Raw genomic sequence first — 16,575 nt, forward strand, 5'->3', positions numbered from 1 at the left:
GCAAAAATAATAATAAAATTAAAATCTATGACTAGCTTTTTTTTTTCTTCCCAGGAAATCCCAAACTCTTCTAAGCACAAAGTTTTCTTTACATTATAAAGACAATGCATCCAAATAAAATGCACGTATGAGGATTTACACCCACTTACATGTTAATGTCTTTGAAAAATGGAAACTTTAAAGCATTCAATGAAGACTGTTCATCGCAATAACAAAACAAAGAGGCATTATATCACATATGCATGTCTCATTTATTACCCTCCCAGTTCAAGAACCTTATTCTCTGTGCTCATCTAAGCAAGTCCTTGGTCAGCTATTGTCAAGTACACAAATCCAGATAAAAGCCAAGAAGATCTAATCTGCGCTCTGGACTTTGTGCTTTGGGGAGGTGTTTATGTTGCAATGAACCACTTGGGGGCGGAGGAAGTGAAAGGTCATCCTATACAGTAAGTACATGAGTGTATTGGAGCTTAAAAGGTATACAATCCTAACAATGTTAGGTCTCGCACTCTTTACACCAGTGGTCTTCTGTCCTTTTGGTTTCCTATCTGACCATCTGGTCATGACAGGATGGCAGAAGGGATTTTTGTTTTTAAAAAACAAAACAAATTTTCTAGGGCTTGAAGACCAGGATCAAGAGTGAGGACCAAGACTGAGAACTGCTGCTCGATACCACAACACTCAACTGAGACAAGCTCATACGGTAAGTTCAGTTTAAATGCTACCCCCCCGTGTTTACTATACATTCATTATTTATTTCCTTATTATATTCCAGTACTCAAAGGAAACACTCCTAACAAGTCGATTTTATCATTTCTTTTAACATTGCATGATTGTGTTACTCTGGGTGATTATTCAGCAACATTTCTGAGTGCCAGTTCCTGACCAGTGATGCATTGGCATTACACATCAGGGCAAATCAAATGCCTCCAAGGCCAAAAAAAAAAAAAGAAAAAGAAAAAAAGACATAAAACAGGCTGTGTAAATAAAGCAGAGCTTGTTCACAAGGCAAAGTGTCTCCACCCTGAAATCTCTTCCAAATTGAGTGCAACCTCCTCACTATGTCAAACAACCTCCACAAACAGTGCAAACATCCATTCCATGCTTAATATAATAATGTCTAGAGAACACCCCCCACCACTCTCACTATGGCTGTCCTCAAACGGGCCAGAGGTTTAAAAAGCTGTTTGTCACCTCACCAACTTTGCCCTGGGTGCTGCTAGGTCGTGACACAGATTCGTTCTGACTTTACATTTATGTTTCCAGTTTCAAATAATAAAGCAAGCAGTCACAGCTGCAACATTAGGATACACATCCACTCAGAAGCCACCAGGAAAGGTAAAAAGAGGGGGGGAAAAAAACATCTTTGGGAAGCAGAAAAGACAGTTTCAGGGAGACAAAACATGACATTATGGAAATGCATGCTTTAAACTGCAAGGCTCAATTAAAATAAAAATGAAAAAAGAAAAACAAAAAAAAATGTGGAAGTTGATTATTGCAAACACAACACAGTATTTTTTTTTTTAAATACAACTTTTCCCCCCAAAGAGAGGTCTGTGAATGTGTTTTGTGTGCAGACTGAAACTGCCCTGAGTGGAAGGCACTGAAGCAAGGTCATGATGTTTTCATCACATTAAACCAGGTCCTTATACTTTACACTGAATCAGGCAGGTCACAACACATGAGGTCTGCATTCAACTATGCAAAAACGTGAAGGTGATTGCTCAGTCTCTGTTCCCAAAGTTGCAATTCACACTGTACAGGGGTGCCAGCCATAATTCCATTATGATTTTAATAAAGAACATATTAGTAAGAAGTAAGCTCAAAGTGGTTAAATGAACACAAACATGGTCAGTAGTATTGAGAAAACCAGCACTGTAAAGTGGAAGCAGCAGCCAGGTTTTTATATGAAGTACAGATGGATGCAATTTTTCTTTTTTAGCGGCAGCTCTCTGTGTGTGATGCAGCAGCAGAAGGGAACCATAAGCATCTGGTTAGTAAAGCTACAGTACACTGTTTGCCCTGTGAACCCCATACAATGCAAATAAGCTGAGCTAATTTTGGCTCAGGGTGGTCAAAGAGGACTACTCAAGTGGCACAACATGTCAGCATTGGTATAGCACATTATTAAAGAAATCTAAAATTTTGTTAAGTGCAGCAAAGCGCATACAATTTCAGTGTTATCCTAGAAGAACAAGACATTGACACTGTCAGTCAAATAAGATCAACTGTTAATCTGACAAAATATATATATATATAAAAGCACCCATCCTAGAAGTGGCAGAGTAAATTTTGTTTGAAATCTAATCATTATTTTAATAGGCAACGGTACGGTTAATTAAAGACCGTGAAACATGGAAAAGACACTAACAAGTTGAAAATCGAAAAGACAAAATGTGCACATTGAATAAATTCTAGTTACATATATATTTCTTTCTTAAAATTAAAAAGTAAACAACCATTTGCCTACTTCACTGAAAATTGTTTGAAGGCCGCAGAATATTTTCCCTTCATTCTCATAGTTGGTTTGTGTAGAAGAAAGCAAGAAAACAAAAATAGTGCAAGAGGTAATGTAAGAGTGGGTGCTTAAAGTCAGTGATCCAAATTTGAAACAAAAAGATATACACTTAACATACAGAAAGCATGGGCTAATCTCTTAGCCAACCAGTTGGCCTGAATAATGTTTAAATCTTCACTGCTCGCCCTGAAATCCAACAACGCCACACTTAAATATCAAAACCGGCCCACTTTGAAACAAAACATAAAGACAAACGACTTTTCACCCAGTGAGATGCACCTGTTTAAGCCTGCAAAGCCTAGTAGGTTTCCCCTTAAAATGGAGATCAGACTAAGACAAGAATACACACAGTTGGACATCACTTGCACATGCCTTTCACTTTCAGGACTGGCACTTTTTTTTTGTCTGTATTTGCCCATCTTTGATTGCTTTCGATGCCCACCTCTCAAGGTGTGTCACATATTTGTGTCCCTTACACATCCTGTGGCTTTTTTTTTTTTTTTTTTTTTATGTGGCCTGCGAGCCATGAGCATCCCCGTCAGGGCTGAGGGCAGCTGGTCGACCTTGAGCTAAAACGCTGGCAGAGACCATTGGCAGCTGAGCACCTTCGCTCACTAAGTTCTCATATTCGCTACTGTCCTCGTCCTCGTCCTCCTCATCGTCTTCCTGCCCTGCAGCTTGTCTGTCTAACGAGTCAGAGCTTGAGCCGTCACCATTGCCAAGGTACGGAGTGCTGGGAGTGGTAACGGGATTTGAACTTGCGCTGAGGCCCAGGCCCAGCCCGTGGCCAAGACCCAAGCCCATCACCGTAGGGCCAGGGGTAGGGTGTCCTGGGGAGCCCACAGCTTGGGGTCGAGGTAACAGAGCAGCACTAGTAGGGGGGGAAGAAGAGGGCAGGAGAGAGTCATCTTGGGACATGAGGTCAGTGTAAGATGGTGGGTTAGGTGAGGTACTGGGCCGCTCCGGAGCAGAGGGTGTGGGGAAAGTTATCCCGGACAGCGGAGAACCCTCACAAGGTTCTGTGTTCTCCTCTGGAGTGGAATGGGAGTCTGCATTTTGGGCTTCACGGAGCCCTGCAGAGAAAAGAGAAAGATGTAGCTATTAAAAACATGTAAGGTAAATGTAAATGCCACTTATATGCATATTAACTGTTGACTGGTCTAACATGAACTTAAAAACTTAAAACTGAATTTCTCTGAATGTGTAGCTTTGCATTATTAGCTACTAGCTTAAAAGGATGTTATAATCTACAAGATGTTAGTTCACTGTCTGCATCCAAGTTTAAGCCCAAATTTGTGGTTCTAAAATTTAAAGCAGCACGCATTTGAAATATTAATGACATAATTCCAGTATACTGAATGCAAATCAGTTACGTACTTCTCTCCTCTTCTGCAGTCTTGCGTTTCCTGAGAGCAATTTGTTGTTTGAGTTTGTTCACTTCCTCTTGAATTTTCTCTTTAACACGCTCACTTTGTTCCACTTCACCACAAACAGCCTAAAAATAGGGCAAACAATTTATCAGAAAAATTAAATCTCATGCAAAATAGAACAAAATAACATAAATATTCTACTGCCCAAAGAAGTTCATAAAATGTTTGAGGTGAAATAACAGGAATTATTCAACCCACCTGCAGTTTATCTTGTAGTGCACTGTAGACTTGGAATATTGTTCGGATATCCTTCATCACACCGTCTTTGTCAAAAAATTCAGCCCTGCAGACATATTCACCAAAAAAGATTTCAAACACATCTTTCAAGAAAACAAAACGATACACAGCAAAAACCTACATATTTTATCAATCAAGACCACAGATAAATTGTGGTTTTTGTTGCTGTCTTCTATAGTAAAGTTAAACCGTAGCTAACCACTGACTCTTCAAAGTACAAGCTGAATAAGCTGAAGAGACAGGCCTGACCAAACTCTTCCTGTAACACACACGGTACTCTTCCACAGCAGAAACAGAGGGTCTAAGTTTAGATACAAAAACAGAAATAAGAGATGAAGCACGTGCAGGCCTTCACATACCAGCTTTGCACTGCAGTCACCAACAAATATATGCTGATCCTACTTGCACAAAGTGTCAACTATAAACTTTCATAAACACATACACACATTGGGATTTAGCTGCTAATTATGCCCTTAAGGGTAAACTATACTATGGCATCAGGTGAAAAACAGGTGGATGCTGCAGCCCCATTCTCATCATAGGAGAAAAATGGCTGTACAATCCGTACCCCCCAAAATGGTAGTTACCAGTGGCATAGGATAAACAGTTAAACAAAACAAACTGGTAATTCAGACCTTACCCATGCTCTTTAATGACCTTTGCGTAGTTAAGTGAGGTATTGGGAACTGAAGAGACTTTGTATTCCTGCTGGCTCGTGTTACCAAGGTTTGGGATTGAGAGTGTAATCCTCTGGTTGTACCTACTGAGTGGATATAACCAGTTAGTGCTTTTAAACCATGAAAAACTTCTTCAGGAAACATAAACACTATGTTGCGTGTCATATTTTGCCATTTACACATCTTTAAAAAGTCCATTCTGCACCAGCTTGTTATCAGAAGTAACAAGTAGCACCAATCCATTTTTTTCTTTTAAATAGCTTAACTCAGATTATCTTCTGATACCAATTCACAATACAATCCCATTGACATAGAAATACATTAACTGTGGATAAGGCAAATAATTTATCAAAAGCTGTCATTACCTTCGATTAGGTCTGAAGAGCACATATTCCAGTGCGTGTGTGGAGCTGTTGGCGGTGGAGATGAAGCTAAAAAGAAGGAAGACGAGGTCGGGTACACCGAGCAGCTGGGTCAGCTGTTTGTGGATGATCTGTTCCCTGAACGACATCTGCTGCTGCGTATTCCTTCGGAACCGGTACCAACCAATGACATTCTGCACGGCCACAGAAACAACTCTTTTAAAATGTGCTCAAGCCTCTCTATGCCCTGTTTAGGACAAAGTACCAAGTATGTGCAGAGGCTAAATGAACAAAAGACATCATAGTATGTCTGCAAAAATAGAAACTTTTGGTCATTATGAAACTTATGCATTTAACAAAGGATGTACATGTAAGGAGGTGTAATGCCATTAAGCTCAATGCAATGATGATTTCACAAATAGGATTTGTTATGATTACTTTCAGCATAAATGTAACAAGACATTTCATAGCAATTCAGTCGTCTCACAAAAAAAGTTCACTTACTTTCCGTCTATCTTTAAGAATGCTGTTGAGACTTTCTTCATTGACTTTACCTGCGTAGTCATAAAAGCTGATGAGAGAGAGGAAGAAACAGGTTTTAAATGGATTCATCATGTTCCCACGCCTCCTCTGCTTTAGCCTTGTCATATGGGGCCATCTACTGTCCAACTGTCAATACCATAAGCTACTCTGTACATACTCTGTTTTTTTGAGAGAGAAAAAATGAGACTGAACAATAACACGTGGTTTCAATGAGTTACAGTAAGAATTCATCCACCTACCTTATCTTGTTAAGCATGTGTTACAATAAAGTTTTACATCAAGTTTTCCTAAACCCCTAATGGACCGAATTGCTGATGTACAATGTTAGCTTGGATGAAACAATGTCTGTACTACACTATTACAACAAAAAACTAGTACATATACTGTGTACTGTACAGTGAACACTGAATGAAACCTGTTTAAGTGAACAAAGGTCATATCTTACCTAAACAACTGTGCACAAGGATCATGGTGATGGATTTCTGGTGAAAATAAGCAGTGACAAGATTCTTTAGTTACTTATCATCATGTATGCAAATCTTTATGAGTGTGATGCAAATTTAAGGCAACATGTAGACCCACAATTTAAATATATAACACAAAACAACATCAATGAGATGTCATTGACACTGGTGTATTTATCAAATTCAACAAGACACGTGTAACTTATAAGAACAAAAACAAATGTCTATAGGGCCCCACAAACAGCAAACATGACCTTGGAAAGCAGAAACGCTTCTCTTGCTGATTATTTTAGACTTGCTTGCTATTCCAAATACTTTAAGAGGAGATCATAAGCAAAAATAAAATAAAATAAGCAGAAGCATGAGAATATGTAGTAAACAATAAGAATGGTAAATGGTAAATGGCCTGTATTTATATAGCGCTTTACTAGTCCCTAAGGACCCCAAAGCGCTTTACATATCCAGTCATCCACCCATTCACACACACATTCACACACTGGCGATAGCAAGCTACATTAAGAACACTGACTGTCACTTCTAGAAACACTGAAGTATGAGTAGAAAGTCAGGAAGCAGTAAACTTAAGAACTCCACTCAACAAAGAATAAAAATTTAAAAAAAAATCTTCAGTAACACCTTACAGAGGATTTCCCCAATTTAAAATGCCTGACTGTCCAGCTGAATAATATTAGTCTCATAATGTTTTCCTTTTCCCCAAAGCCCTTAAACATCCTATGTCCTAGCAGGGATGATGTGATGTAAATGTAGATATTTTTAAATTACATTTATTATTAATAAATAAGCTTAGTTTTGGAGTCAATAAAAGTTACAAGTTAGTAAAAGGGACGTTAACATTTGTCTGTATACACCTGCGCTGTCTCAGGAAATGGAAGTTTCTCAGTAAGCCATGGCAGTGTGACAGAGTCAGAAAACACATACAAAAACCCTAAGATCAAAGCATGACAATTGAAATACCAGTACTTAATTTTAATCTGCTCATTTCCCGCTGTCATGTGTGCCATGAGAAGGAGGTTTAAAACGGTGATGTGTGAGCTTCTCTGTCCTGTGTTAATCGGTCAACGCAAAAGTGTTTAGTCTGTTTCAGGGCTTACCTACTACCTGTAGCAGTTCAGCGCTGCTGATCTGTGTGTCACTGATGCTCACAGTCTCTTCTTGCCTTACATCTCCTAATAGGAAGCCCTCCTGTGTAAAGATGTTTTCACAGAATAGTGGTTAAGTAGTGTTATTAATTTCCTAATTAATTAATGGCTTAAGCATAAGTTTGCTTGTCTCTACCTGACAAAAACAAAACAAAAACATTAAAAAAACAACAACAAACCCATAATTACATAAATGTTCACATTCCCTGATTATTTTAAAAATGCTGCTTTACTCCTCAAATTCTCCATAGGTTGGCTTTTAAACTTAATACTCCATTTTATAACTCAAAGTCATTTGGATTATCAACCAAACAGCTTCTACATTTTTCCCCTTATTTTTTTAACCTATTCTTGCCTTTGGACCAACTCCTGTTGTTTTTAGATGTGTTATAAAAATAAAATGATCTGATCAAATGATGAAGTCACAAGTCATTTAGTAATAAACGCAACACATGATGTGAAATAAAGGTCAGTAGATTACCAATTCTGCTAATAACACTCTTCCATTAGAGATGCCCAGATCTTTGTTAAGAGTGGTGAACAGGCTGTACTAAATAGGATTTACAAAGGAGTCATACATAAAATAAACAAATGACCTGTTTTACAAGTATCGTTATGACTCCGTGTTATTGTATCTATTCTTCTAAACAGTAAATCATCCGGTCCTCTTTGGCAACTTAAAATATCTTTATAGAACTATTACATTTTTTGCAATTTCTGATGCCCTCTTGGCCAGATCTCTCTCAGAAAAAGACATTCAGAATCACCATGAGAATTTTTATGTGGATAAATAAATAATAATAACAACAACAATAATAATAATAATAATAATAATGGATTTCATTTATATAGCGCTTTTGGGGCCCTCAAAGCGCTATATAATAGATATGCTTCAAGTGTGTTTGACAGAATATAGGTCAACAAGTCATTTGCTTTTGGCAAATACCTGAAATCACTTTTTGGCACTACACAGGAATCAGATTTTTCAGCATTCTCAGCCTCCCATATGGCTGACTTCAAGCTGGTCTGTTGAAGTCAGCTACATGTTGACATGCGATTAGTGGTAAAATGAGTAAAAAAAGTCTGTCAAATTAAACCACTGGAGGAGCGCCGCAAAAACATTTGCAACAACAAACCTAATCAAACCAAACCTAATCAAATCGCGCTCACCCAGCTGAACATGGTCATTTTAAAGAAGCTAACAAAGTGGCTAAACATAAAGTTATCTAGCGCTCAGAGCTGGCTGCAAGCCAGCAGCCTCACTATAAGCAATAAAAGAATCAAAGCATCATCAGGAAAATTATGGAGACGAGTAGTCTTTCATATTTAGTTTTATTATGAAGACAATATTTTGCATTCAAGAAAATGTGATTTTTATTTGTATGTGCTGAAAATTGGAATCTGATACATTTCTACTGTTCATAGCAAACAACAACATAAGACCTATTTCACAGTAGGTAAACACATGTAACTAATCACCTTCTATTCTAGAAAATAAACTGTCATTAATATCAAGTCAGGTCAGCATATTTCTATAGCACATTTTAATACAACAGAAGTTGACCTAAAAGGCTTTATGGGCACATTCATTTGCAATCCAGGTCTCAAAAGCCCAATTGCAAACATAGGACTTACATAATCATGCAACATAATAAAATTATTACAAATATAACTAAATTCTAACAACAGCAAAACAGTCATAATAACAGAAATTGAAAACATTTATGGCGGGTTTGACCGAACCACAAGTAAAAACAAATTAAAACAGTCTTTAGAGCTGGTTTCACAGGCCCAGTTGCCTTTAGTTTTTATGCGAGAAGTGGGCTCTAACCGAGGTTGTGAGAATGGTAACCTCAGTAACCTGAAGGCAAAATGTTATTAGTAACACCTGTGTTTACTTAAGACTACATGTCAAAATATCTGCTGTGAAATAAGTCCACTGCAATTAAAAGACTCCTTGTAACCTGTAATATTAAACAACAAATACACTTTTTGTTCCTGTGTGAACATTCGGTCGCGCCAGCTGCTGGTAAACAATCAGCTCTTTCTGCCTATGCCAGGAATGCAGTCAGACTTGCAGCCCAGTCAAGCTGCAACTATCCACCTGCTCAGGGGCGACTATTAAAAGAGGAGAACGGATGTGAACAGAGGCTGTCGGCAGCCTGGTTTCCTTATTTCACATATGCTATTAAAATCATTTCTCATCGACGACGTTTCTTCGATGTTCTTAAAGAAAATAAAGAAAAACAAATCTGCGCATCCCAGCCGTTTAAATAGACACACTGGTGACTTAAGAGTGAAAATCAGCGATTTGGCTACCAAGCTAATCTAGCAATGCGGAAACAAGAGAAACAAATCTGTTTGTATAACTCCGTTTTTTGATTTATGGCGTTATCTCGGTTTTGAGGATATAGCAAATTCCTTTAAAATAAAAGGTCAACATGACTTTAACTTTTAGGAGTACCTATACGCGGAAGTCACTTAACTTGGTAGCTTAGCTAGCATGCTAAGTAGTACGGGGTATTTCCTGGAATCTAAACTTTCCCAATATGATTTCCTCCATAGAAATAACAGGTGTTCTTTTATAGGCAAAACTATGGCTGTATATGTTACAGCTGTGCCACTGTAACACATGACATCACCTTAAGATTACTATCCCTGTGATCATGTTGCCCAAACTTAACACTCTGATTAAATATACTTGCCGGTAAATAGACGGAACCAATACTAGCTAGCCAGCAACAGGATGATGACACTGGGAAAAAAAACAACACAAACTAACGTCGCCGGTGAACGAACAGACACACCATTGAGCTACACACGTCTCAGCAACCATCGCATGACAGTTTGTAAGCACAGTTTAAAACACTTACATGATCCGCGTTGCTGTTGGCGCTGTGATAACACACAGAACTAAAAGTATAACCTGAAATGGATGCCGCCATGATGGAAACATCCCTATCAATCCCGATGACCCCTGCGGTTGGAAGCACGCCGTTTAGACGCAAAGTCTTGTGGGAACTGTAGGACACGTCTTGACAGGCTAGACAAGCATGGAAGACGCCGGAGAGAGCACGCGTGGCTGTGAAAATATCTCGGATTCCGAGGAAGACCGATGCTCAGAAAATGACTTTGGGACGTCCAAACTCGGAACTAAAGAGTTGTGAGTGTTTGTAACGTAAATTTATGATGGTGGACGTCTTGTGTCAGGCTACACAGTTAGCTAGCGGATACCACTCTCAGAGTCACTTTACACATTTTGTCCACTGTGCTATAAGATAAACACAACTTATAGCCATCAAATCGAGCATGAAGAGGTTTAATTCTTAGTTACAAGCTTACAGGTAACCATTGATAGAGCGAATGGTATAAGTAGAAATGTGTAACACTTAAACCATTAAATTAGAATAGATTAAGTAAGCATTAAATACGAGCTTTTTAGCTTCATGCTGCTGACTTGTTTATTTACTGAGCTACCTGAGTAATTTGTTTTGACCTAACAGCATGTCATGTGTATGCCATAGTATTAACAAATGATCTGGGGGGTTGGGGTTTGCAGCTGGGATGATGCATACCAAAAAGAGCTTGAGACGTTCAACGATATTGGAGATGTTGGTGAGATATGGTAATAATGCAGTGTATTGGCCACAGTGGTCATAGCCATAATAATTTCTTGAGACAAACTGATGGCTTGCTTCACTTCACAATAACCTGTGGCTTCTTAAAAGGTTTGGTGAGGAAAGCATGAGCCGTGTGCTGCGATGGATGGACAAAGCGAAGATCCCAGAAAATGCTGCCATTCTTGACATTGGCACTGGAAATGGAGCTTTTTTAGTTGAGCTGGTATGGATAGAGTAAAATTAATGACACTTTATGTTTGTTTTTTTTATGTATACGATGCTACCTGGCCCTATGTGAAAGGGTAATTGCCACCTAAACCTAATAACTGATTGTGCCCCCTTTACCAGCAATAATAGTAATCAAGCATTTGCAATAACTGGCAATGAGTGTTTCATATTGCTATGAATATAGAGAATTTTATCCCAGTCTTCTTTTCGTTTCGTTTCTTTTTTTTTTTTTTTTTTAAATGAACACAGTTGGAGGGTTTGAGCACGAATGGCCTTCTTAAGGTCATGCCAAATTATCTCAATCAGTTTTAAGTCCAGACTTTGATTAGACCACTCCAAATCATCGAGTCATTGTCCTGCTGCATAACCCATGTTTGTTTGAGCTTTAGGACACAAACTGCTGGCTGGCTAGAGAATCTCCCTGAGGAGGTAGAAGAGCAGAATTCATTGTTCCATTCATTGTTCCTGAAGCAGCAAAGCAGCTCCAGACCATCACACTACCACCACCATGTTTGACTGTAGCTATGATGGTCCCTCTATGACTTGCTGTGTTAGTTAGACAGATGGAATGGGATACAAACCTTCCAAAAAGTTTACAATTTCTCTCATCAGTCCACAGAATATTCATCAAGATTTTTTTTTTTGGCTAACATGAGACAAGCTCTTGTGATCTTTTTTTTTAGGCAGTGATTTTTGTCTTGAAACTCTCCCATCTATCTGCTCAAAACCTTAAAAAAATTGGTTTGTGACCCCTTCCAGACCTAAACATGTCAGTGACTTTCACTGACTTTTTTCTTTTAAAAAATCCCCTCAAGAACAGAGATTTTGGCATGATGCCTTGGGTTTTGAGACCTTTTAGCTTTCTTTACTTAGTCATATAGGTTCTGTTTCAGTAATTTCTTGATTCAGCATGTCTGACAGTAATCATACTAGGTGCAGCTAGTGGGATTGAACTCTGCTTTCCAAGAAAATTGTGGTTAATCACAATGCATCCAACCCAGTTGTAGTTTGTTTTTTTTTCTTACCAGAATGAAACTGAGACTTTTGCAAACTATTTTATCCACAGCTATTAAACCAAAAATCTACAGCTAATGTATATTTCCCATTTCCATGCCTTCCTCTGTTAACACTTGGCGCTTCTGGTACCACTGTAATAGAAAATCCCTTATCTTTTTCTCATTGTTGCTTTTCCTCTGAAGTATTTTTACAAGCAGCTAACTCAATGTCCTGTTTTTAGCAGCACACGCAGGGCCAGATCACATAAATTGTTTAGTTTATATCTTTACAGACATGTTAGTAAGGACAAAGGTTATTATTGTAACTGTTCATAATTTATTTATTATTTGTTTGCTTTCCCCCCCACCAGGCCAAACATGGATACAAGAATCTGACCGGCATAGATTATTCTCATGCGTCTGTGGAATTGGCCAGAAGTGTGCTTCAGGCAGAGAAACTGACAGATGTCACTGTAAAGGTGTGTCCAGTCAAGATTTGGAGTTCATTTAAATTTGTAAGGAAGATGATACATTGTGTTCATGTTCACAGAAATGACCAGCAGTAACGCCAAACACACTTTATAGCTGAAATTTTAAACGTGTGGATTTTGTGCATTAAGTTGCTGCCACTCAATGATGAGCGTAGCATTTAAACCTTTTAATTGATTCTGCATAAATATTTGGAGGGCTAAGTGAATCTTTTTTTTTCTGCAGTGTACAAATCACGCTTTGATACAAAATGAATCCCTCCTAAGTTCCAATAATACAATATAGTTTTCAGCATACAGTGAGCCAACCTAGAGCCTGGGAAGGTTGGAGGAAACTTTCTTGTGTTTACTATGTGGGAGAGTTGGATAGGAAGAAGGCCTTGAATGTGGTGGATGTCTGCCAACCTCATACCCCAAATAACTTGGCAGGCTTTAACACACATTTTCTATCATATACACGCAAGAAAAACAAGTTATGAATGCTGGCTGGTCTATAAGGGTTGTGATGAGTGACTTTTCCACTCCTTCATGCATAATACAGTTGCATATATGTTGTATGCATTTCACACCTATGATGCTGCGTGCTCTGCTTGTGCAGAAAGGCTGCCACTGAAGTCAATATTGACCTTAGCTGTGCAGGGGAGGGCTCAGTATGTGAGAGAGAAATATGTATGTTGGCATCTGGGTCATTTCTGCACAACTGCCAACCTAAGTTGTATGAACGTGCCTGTCGCTCAGAGGTCATTCTTAGAACTATGTCAGAACCCCTTTGCAGTTTCCATTAGTCACTGTCTACTGCTCTTTTGACACTTTCACCTTCACGCATTCCTACAACGTCTTCCCACTTTTTTCTATTTTACAGACTCACACTAAAGTCAGTTGTAGCAGTATATAGCTGTACCTGTCCTCAGGGAATCTCTGTTGATCCTCCTCCATAAATCTAATATGTGTCATGAGTAGGTAGCTCTAGAGCTCACCCCAGAGATCTGGTGTTCAGCCATCTGTCCAGATAAAGGAGTCCTTTCACTAGTGGTATGGTGGGCCAGAACCCTCAGCAAAATTAAGTGCTGTCATGTCAACAGTTGGAATTTAGTTTTAAAGTAAACCATTGAAGTATAGCACACTTCATCTTGGGATCTGCTGAAAGATTTCTTCTGCAGGTAACTGTACACATTTCTGTAGTGTTGATCACTACATTTTTACCTTCTCGCTTTTTCTTAATTTTAGGAGATGGACTTCTTAAGTTGTCCGAAGGAGTTAAAAGGTTTTGACGTCTGTATCGACAAAGGAACATTTGATGCAATAAGCTTAAACCCAGTCAACACCAACGAGGGCAAAAGACAGTATGTCCAAGCCCTAAAAGATGTTCTGAAGGATAATGGATTCTTTGCCATCACTTCCTGTAATTGGACAAAAGAGCAGCTACTTGACAGATTCAGTGAAGGTGAGAAAAAATTCATTACTGTTTGGAGTGCACTGAGTTATCATGGCTGAGGATTGGTATTAAATGTCACATCAGTTTTGAGTTGGCGGAAATTTCAAAGACGGGATGATGAAGACCTGAACGCCTTAAAAATATGTACATGCTCACTGGCCATATTGTTGTTAAATGCTGATATCAATGCCAGTCAAATGGCAGCAACCCATGTTAACATGATCCAGATGACCTGCTTATATTTAACGGAGAAAAAGAATGGAGAAGAAAGGTGATTTTAGGCGACTATGAATGTGGTATGGTTGTTGATGCTAGATGGGCTGCTGTGAGTATTTCAGAAACTGCTGATCTGCTGGGATTTACCCACACAGGTATCTCTAGGATTTCATGAGAATAATCCAAAAAAAGAGAAAATAACCAGTGAGTGGATGTTCTCCTGGGAGAAAATTGGCTTGTTGGTGTCAAAGGAGAATGGCTAGACTGCTTCAAGCCAACAAGAAGGCAACAGTAGCTCAAATAACCACTTGCTACTGCTAAGGTATGAAGAAGAGCATCTGTGAGTGAATTACATTGAACCTTGAAGCAAATGGGTTACATCAGGCCCATTAGACACTTTAAGTAAACCTGACCTTTGATCACGCATTTAATTATGCAGCCAAGGATTATGTTAATTAATTCCTGTGGCAGTTTTGAGTCTACCTTGATATTACTTAAATGCTTCCTGATTTTTTTTATTTATTTATTTTTTATATGGTGTTGCAAAAGGCCAGTGCACTGGTCTTGGAGAATTGGGAAAATTATATATGCACCTTTTGGTATTTTGTGTTGAAAAAATATTAATTAAATATCTAAATGTGTTTAAAACACTTTACTAAGGCTTTAGTGGAGCTTTTAACTTCAAGTAATGTCATGGGGTTCTTTTTTTAATGAGCGAGTCCTAACATTGTTTAAGATAAGGGAGTGAATTGTTTCTTTGACCTGCTGATGACCTAACCCGGATCAAGAATTTGCTGCAATAAATCACACAAAAATCTTCTTGGCTGTTTTGTTTGTTTGTTTTTTTTGTTTTTTTTTTTTAATGAGAAAGGGAATACATTAAATTCGTTTGTTTGGGGGGGGGTTGTTGTTTTTACTTAAAGGATTGATAAGTTCAGCTTTCTTGAGTAGCCTATTTTCTATGGGGTTTTTATGTTTGTTTGTTTTTTAGGGTTCTCAGGGACTCTACAGGCACACTTGCTGAGTTGTAAATGGGTTAAAGCATTTGCCAAAACATGTTGATCATTTGGGTGTGCGGCAGTATAATTTAGTCGTCTCTTTTTTTTTTTTGTCTCATTCTCATTTAACAGACAGACAGTTCCACAATCGCTACCTGGCAGGTTGTTAAGCTCCAGGCAAAAAGAGCCTGTTAAGTCAAAATTTCAGTAAGATAAGCTGTCATCTGTTCCCTCATTGTAGTCACTCTGGAGAGCCTGCAGGGGGCCAGAGGGCCTTGCGATTGAATAAGGAGTCTCTGCAGAACACAAAGTGGCTTTCCTCAATTAACTCATTCACTGCCAGCCATTGGCAGTGAATGAGTTAAACCCATTGACTCATTCACTGCAATTGACGGCTATAGACGTCAATGGCAGTGAATGAGTTAAAAGAGGGTGTTCTTTAATGTTTTGAATGTGATTGGCTGTCATCAATTAAGTTGGTCCTAAGTCATTTCCACCTAATAGTTGAGCAATGTCCACTTTGGCTGAGGAGGGCCCACTACTTTCTGAGATCTCATCTTTCACAGTGACAGCCTGTCTTCACTAGCCCCCCAGGAAGCGTCACAGATGGTCAATGGATCTTCACTCAGTTCTGCTCCTTTTTTTTAGTAACAAAACCACAGAAGATGATAAAAGATTCTGGCCATCTGCTAGGTTTTTTTGCAATGTACATTTCATAACTTGCGCATTTTCTTTGTGTTGCTTCACAGGATTTGAGTTTGTGCAGGAGTTGTCTACACCCACTTTCCAATTTGGAGGCAAGACGGGCAACAGTGTAGCAGCGCTCATCTTCAAAAGAGTGCATTGATTTACGTCAGACAGGATATCACCACAGGAAATCGTCACATCTTTGCACTTTAAAACTCTTTTTTTTTTTTTGACTGTGTAATGAAACAAAGTTGATCAACGGAGTGGGGTGTTTTTTTTTTCTTAAAATAAACCTCTTTTTTTTCTTGCTTCCTTTCATTTCCAATCAGCCTCATTACTAAATGCATATTAACTAAACACCAATTTAGAAATATTTATTTTAAAAGTTTATGATCAGAAATGCACATACAAATAATACTGATGTTTGTCTGTACTTTAAAAAGTGCTGAATTGCATGATGTTAACTGCTTAAATGAGTTAACGAAGTTGGCACACAATGTATACACAGTTAGGTTTA

The 16,575-nt window shown here is 38.5% G+C and overlaps 2 protein-coding genes across 4 annotated transcripts; one reads left to right on the forward strand and one right to left on the reverse strand.

Annotated features, from left to right (window-relative positions):
- Window positions 1–216: 216 nt before the first annotated feature.
- abraxas2 (abraxas 2, BRISC complex subunit) lies at window positions 217–10,412 on the reverse strand. Of its 2 annotated transcripts, none has more exons than XM_082557358.1 (9): window positions 10,265–10,412; window positions 7,344–7,434; window positions 6,213–6,249; window positions 5,729–5,795; window positions 5,228–5,418; window positions 4,826–4,945; window positions 4,147–4,231; window positions 3,896–4,013; window positions 217–3,591 (listed from the first exon to the last, which is right to left on the reverse strand). In XM_082557358.1, exons 1-9 carry the CDS (start codon window positions 10,334–10,336, stop codon window positions 3,026–3,028), a joined length of 1,347 nt encoding a protein of 448 aa, XP_082413484.1. In that variant the 5' UTR covers window positions 10,337–10,412; the 3' UTR covers window positions 217–3,025. The 2 variants fall into 2 exon arrangements, with proteins under 2 accessions (XP_082413484.1, XP_082413485.1); XM_082557359.1 differs by having other exon boundaries at window positions 4,826–4,948; window positions 10,265–10,357.
- A 32-nt stretch (window positions 10,413–10,444) lies between these two features.
- Window positions 10,445–16,366, forward strand: eef1akmt2 (EEF1A lysine methyltransferase 2; the record flags this gene model as incomplete). 2 transcript variants are annotated; one of them, XR_014280482.1, is made up of 7 exons in its annotated part: window positions 10,445–10,554; window positions 10,951–11,016; window positions 11,120–11,234; window positions 12,606–12,713; window positions 13,950–14,166; window positions 14,529–14,695; window positions 16,121–16,233. XR_014280482.1 is itself a non-coding variant. In XM_082557362.1 (6 exons), 6 exons carry the CDS (start codon window positions 10,445–10,447, stop codon window positions 16,216–16,218), a joined length of 714 nt encoding a protein of 237 aa, XP_082413488.1. In that variant the 3' UTR covers window positions 16,219–16,366. The 2 variants fall into 2 exon arrangements, 1 of the variants encoding a protein (XP_082413488.1); XM_082557362.1 differs by lacking the exon at window positions 14,529–14,695 and having other exon boundaries at window positions 16,121–16,366.
- Window positions 16,367–16,575: the final 209 nt, after the last annotated feature.

This window comes from Aulonocara stuartgranti (assembly GCF_965226115.1).
Source record: "Aulonocara stuartgranti genome assembly, chromosome: 13".
NCBI lineage: Eukaryota > Metazoa > Chordata > Actinopteri > Cichliformes > Cichlidae > Aulonocara > Aulonocara stuartgranti.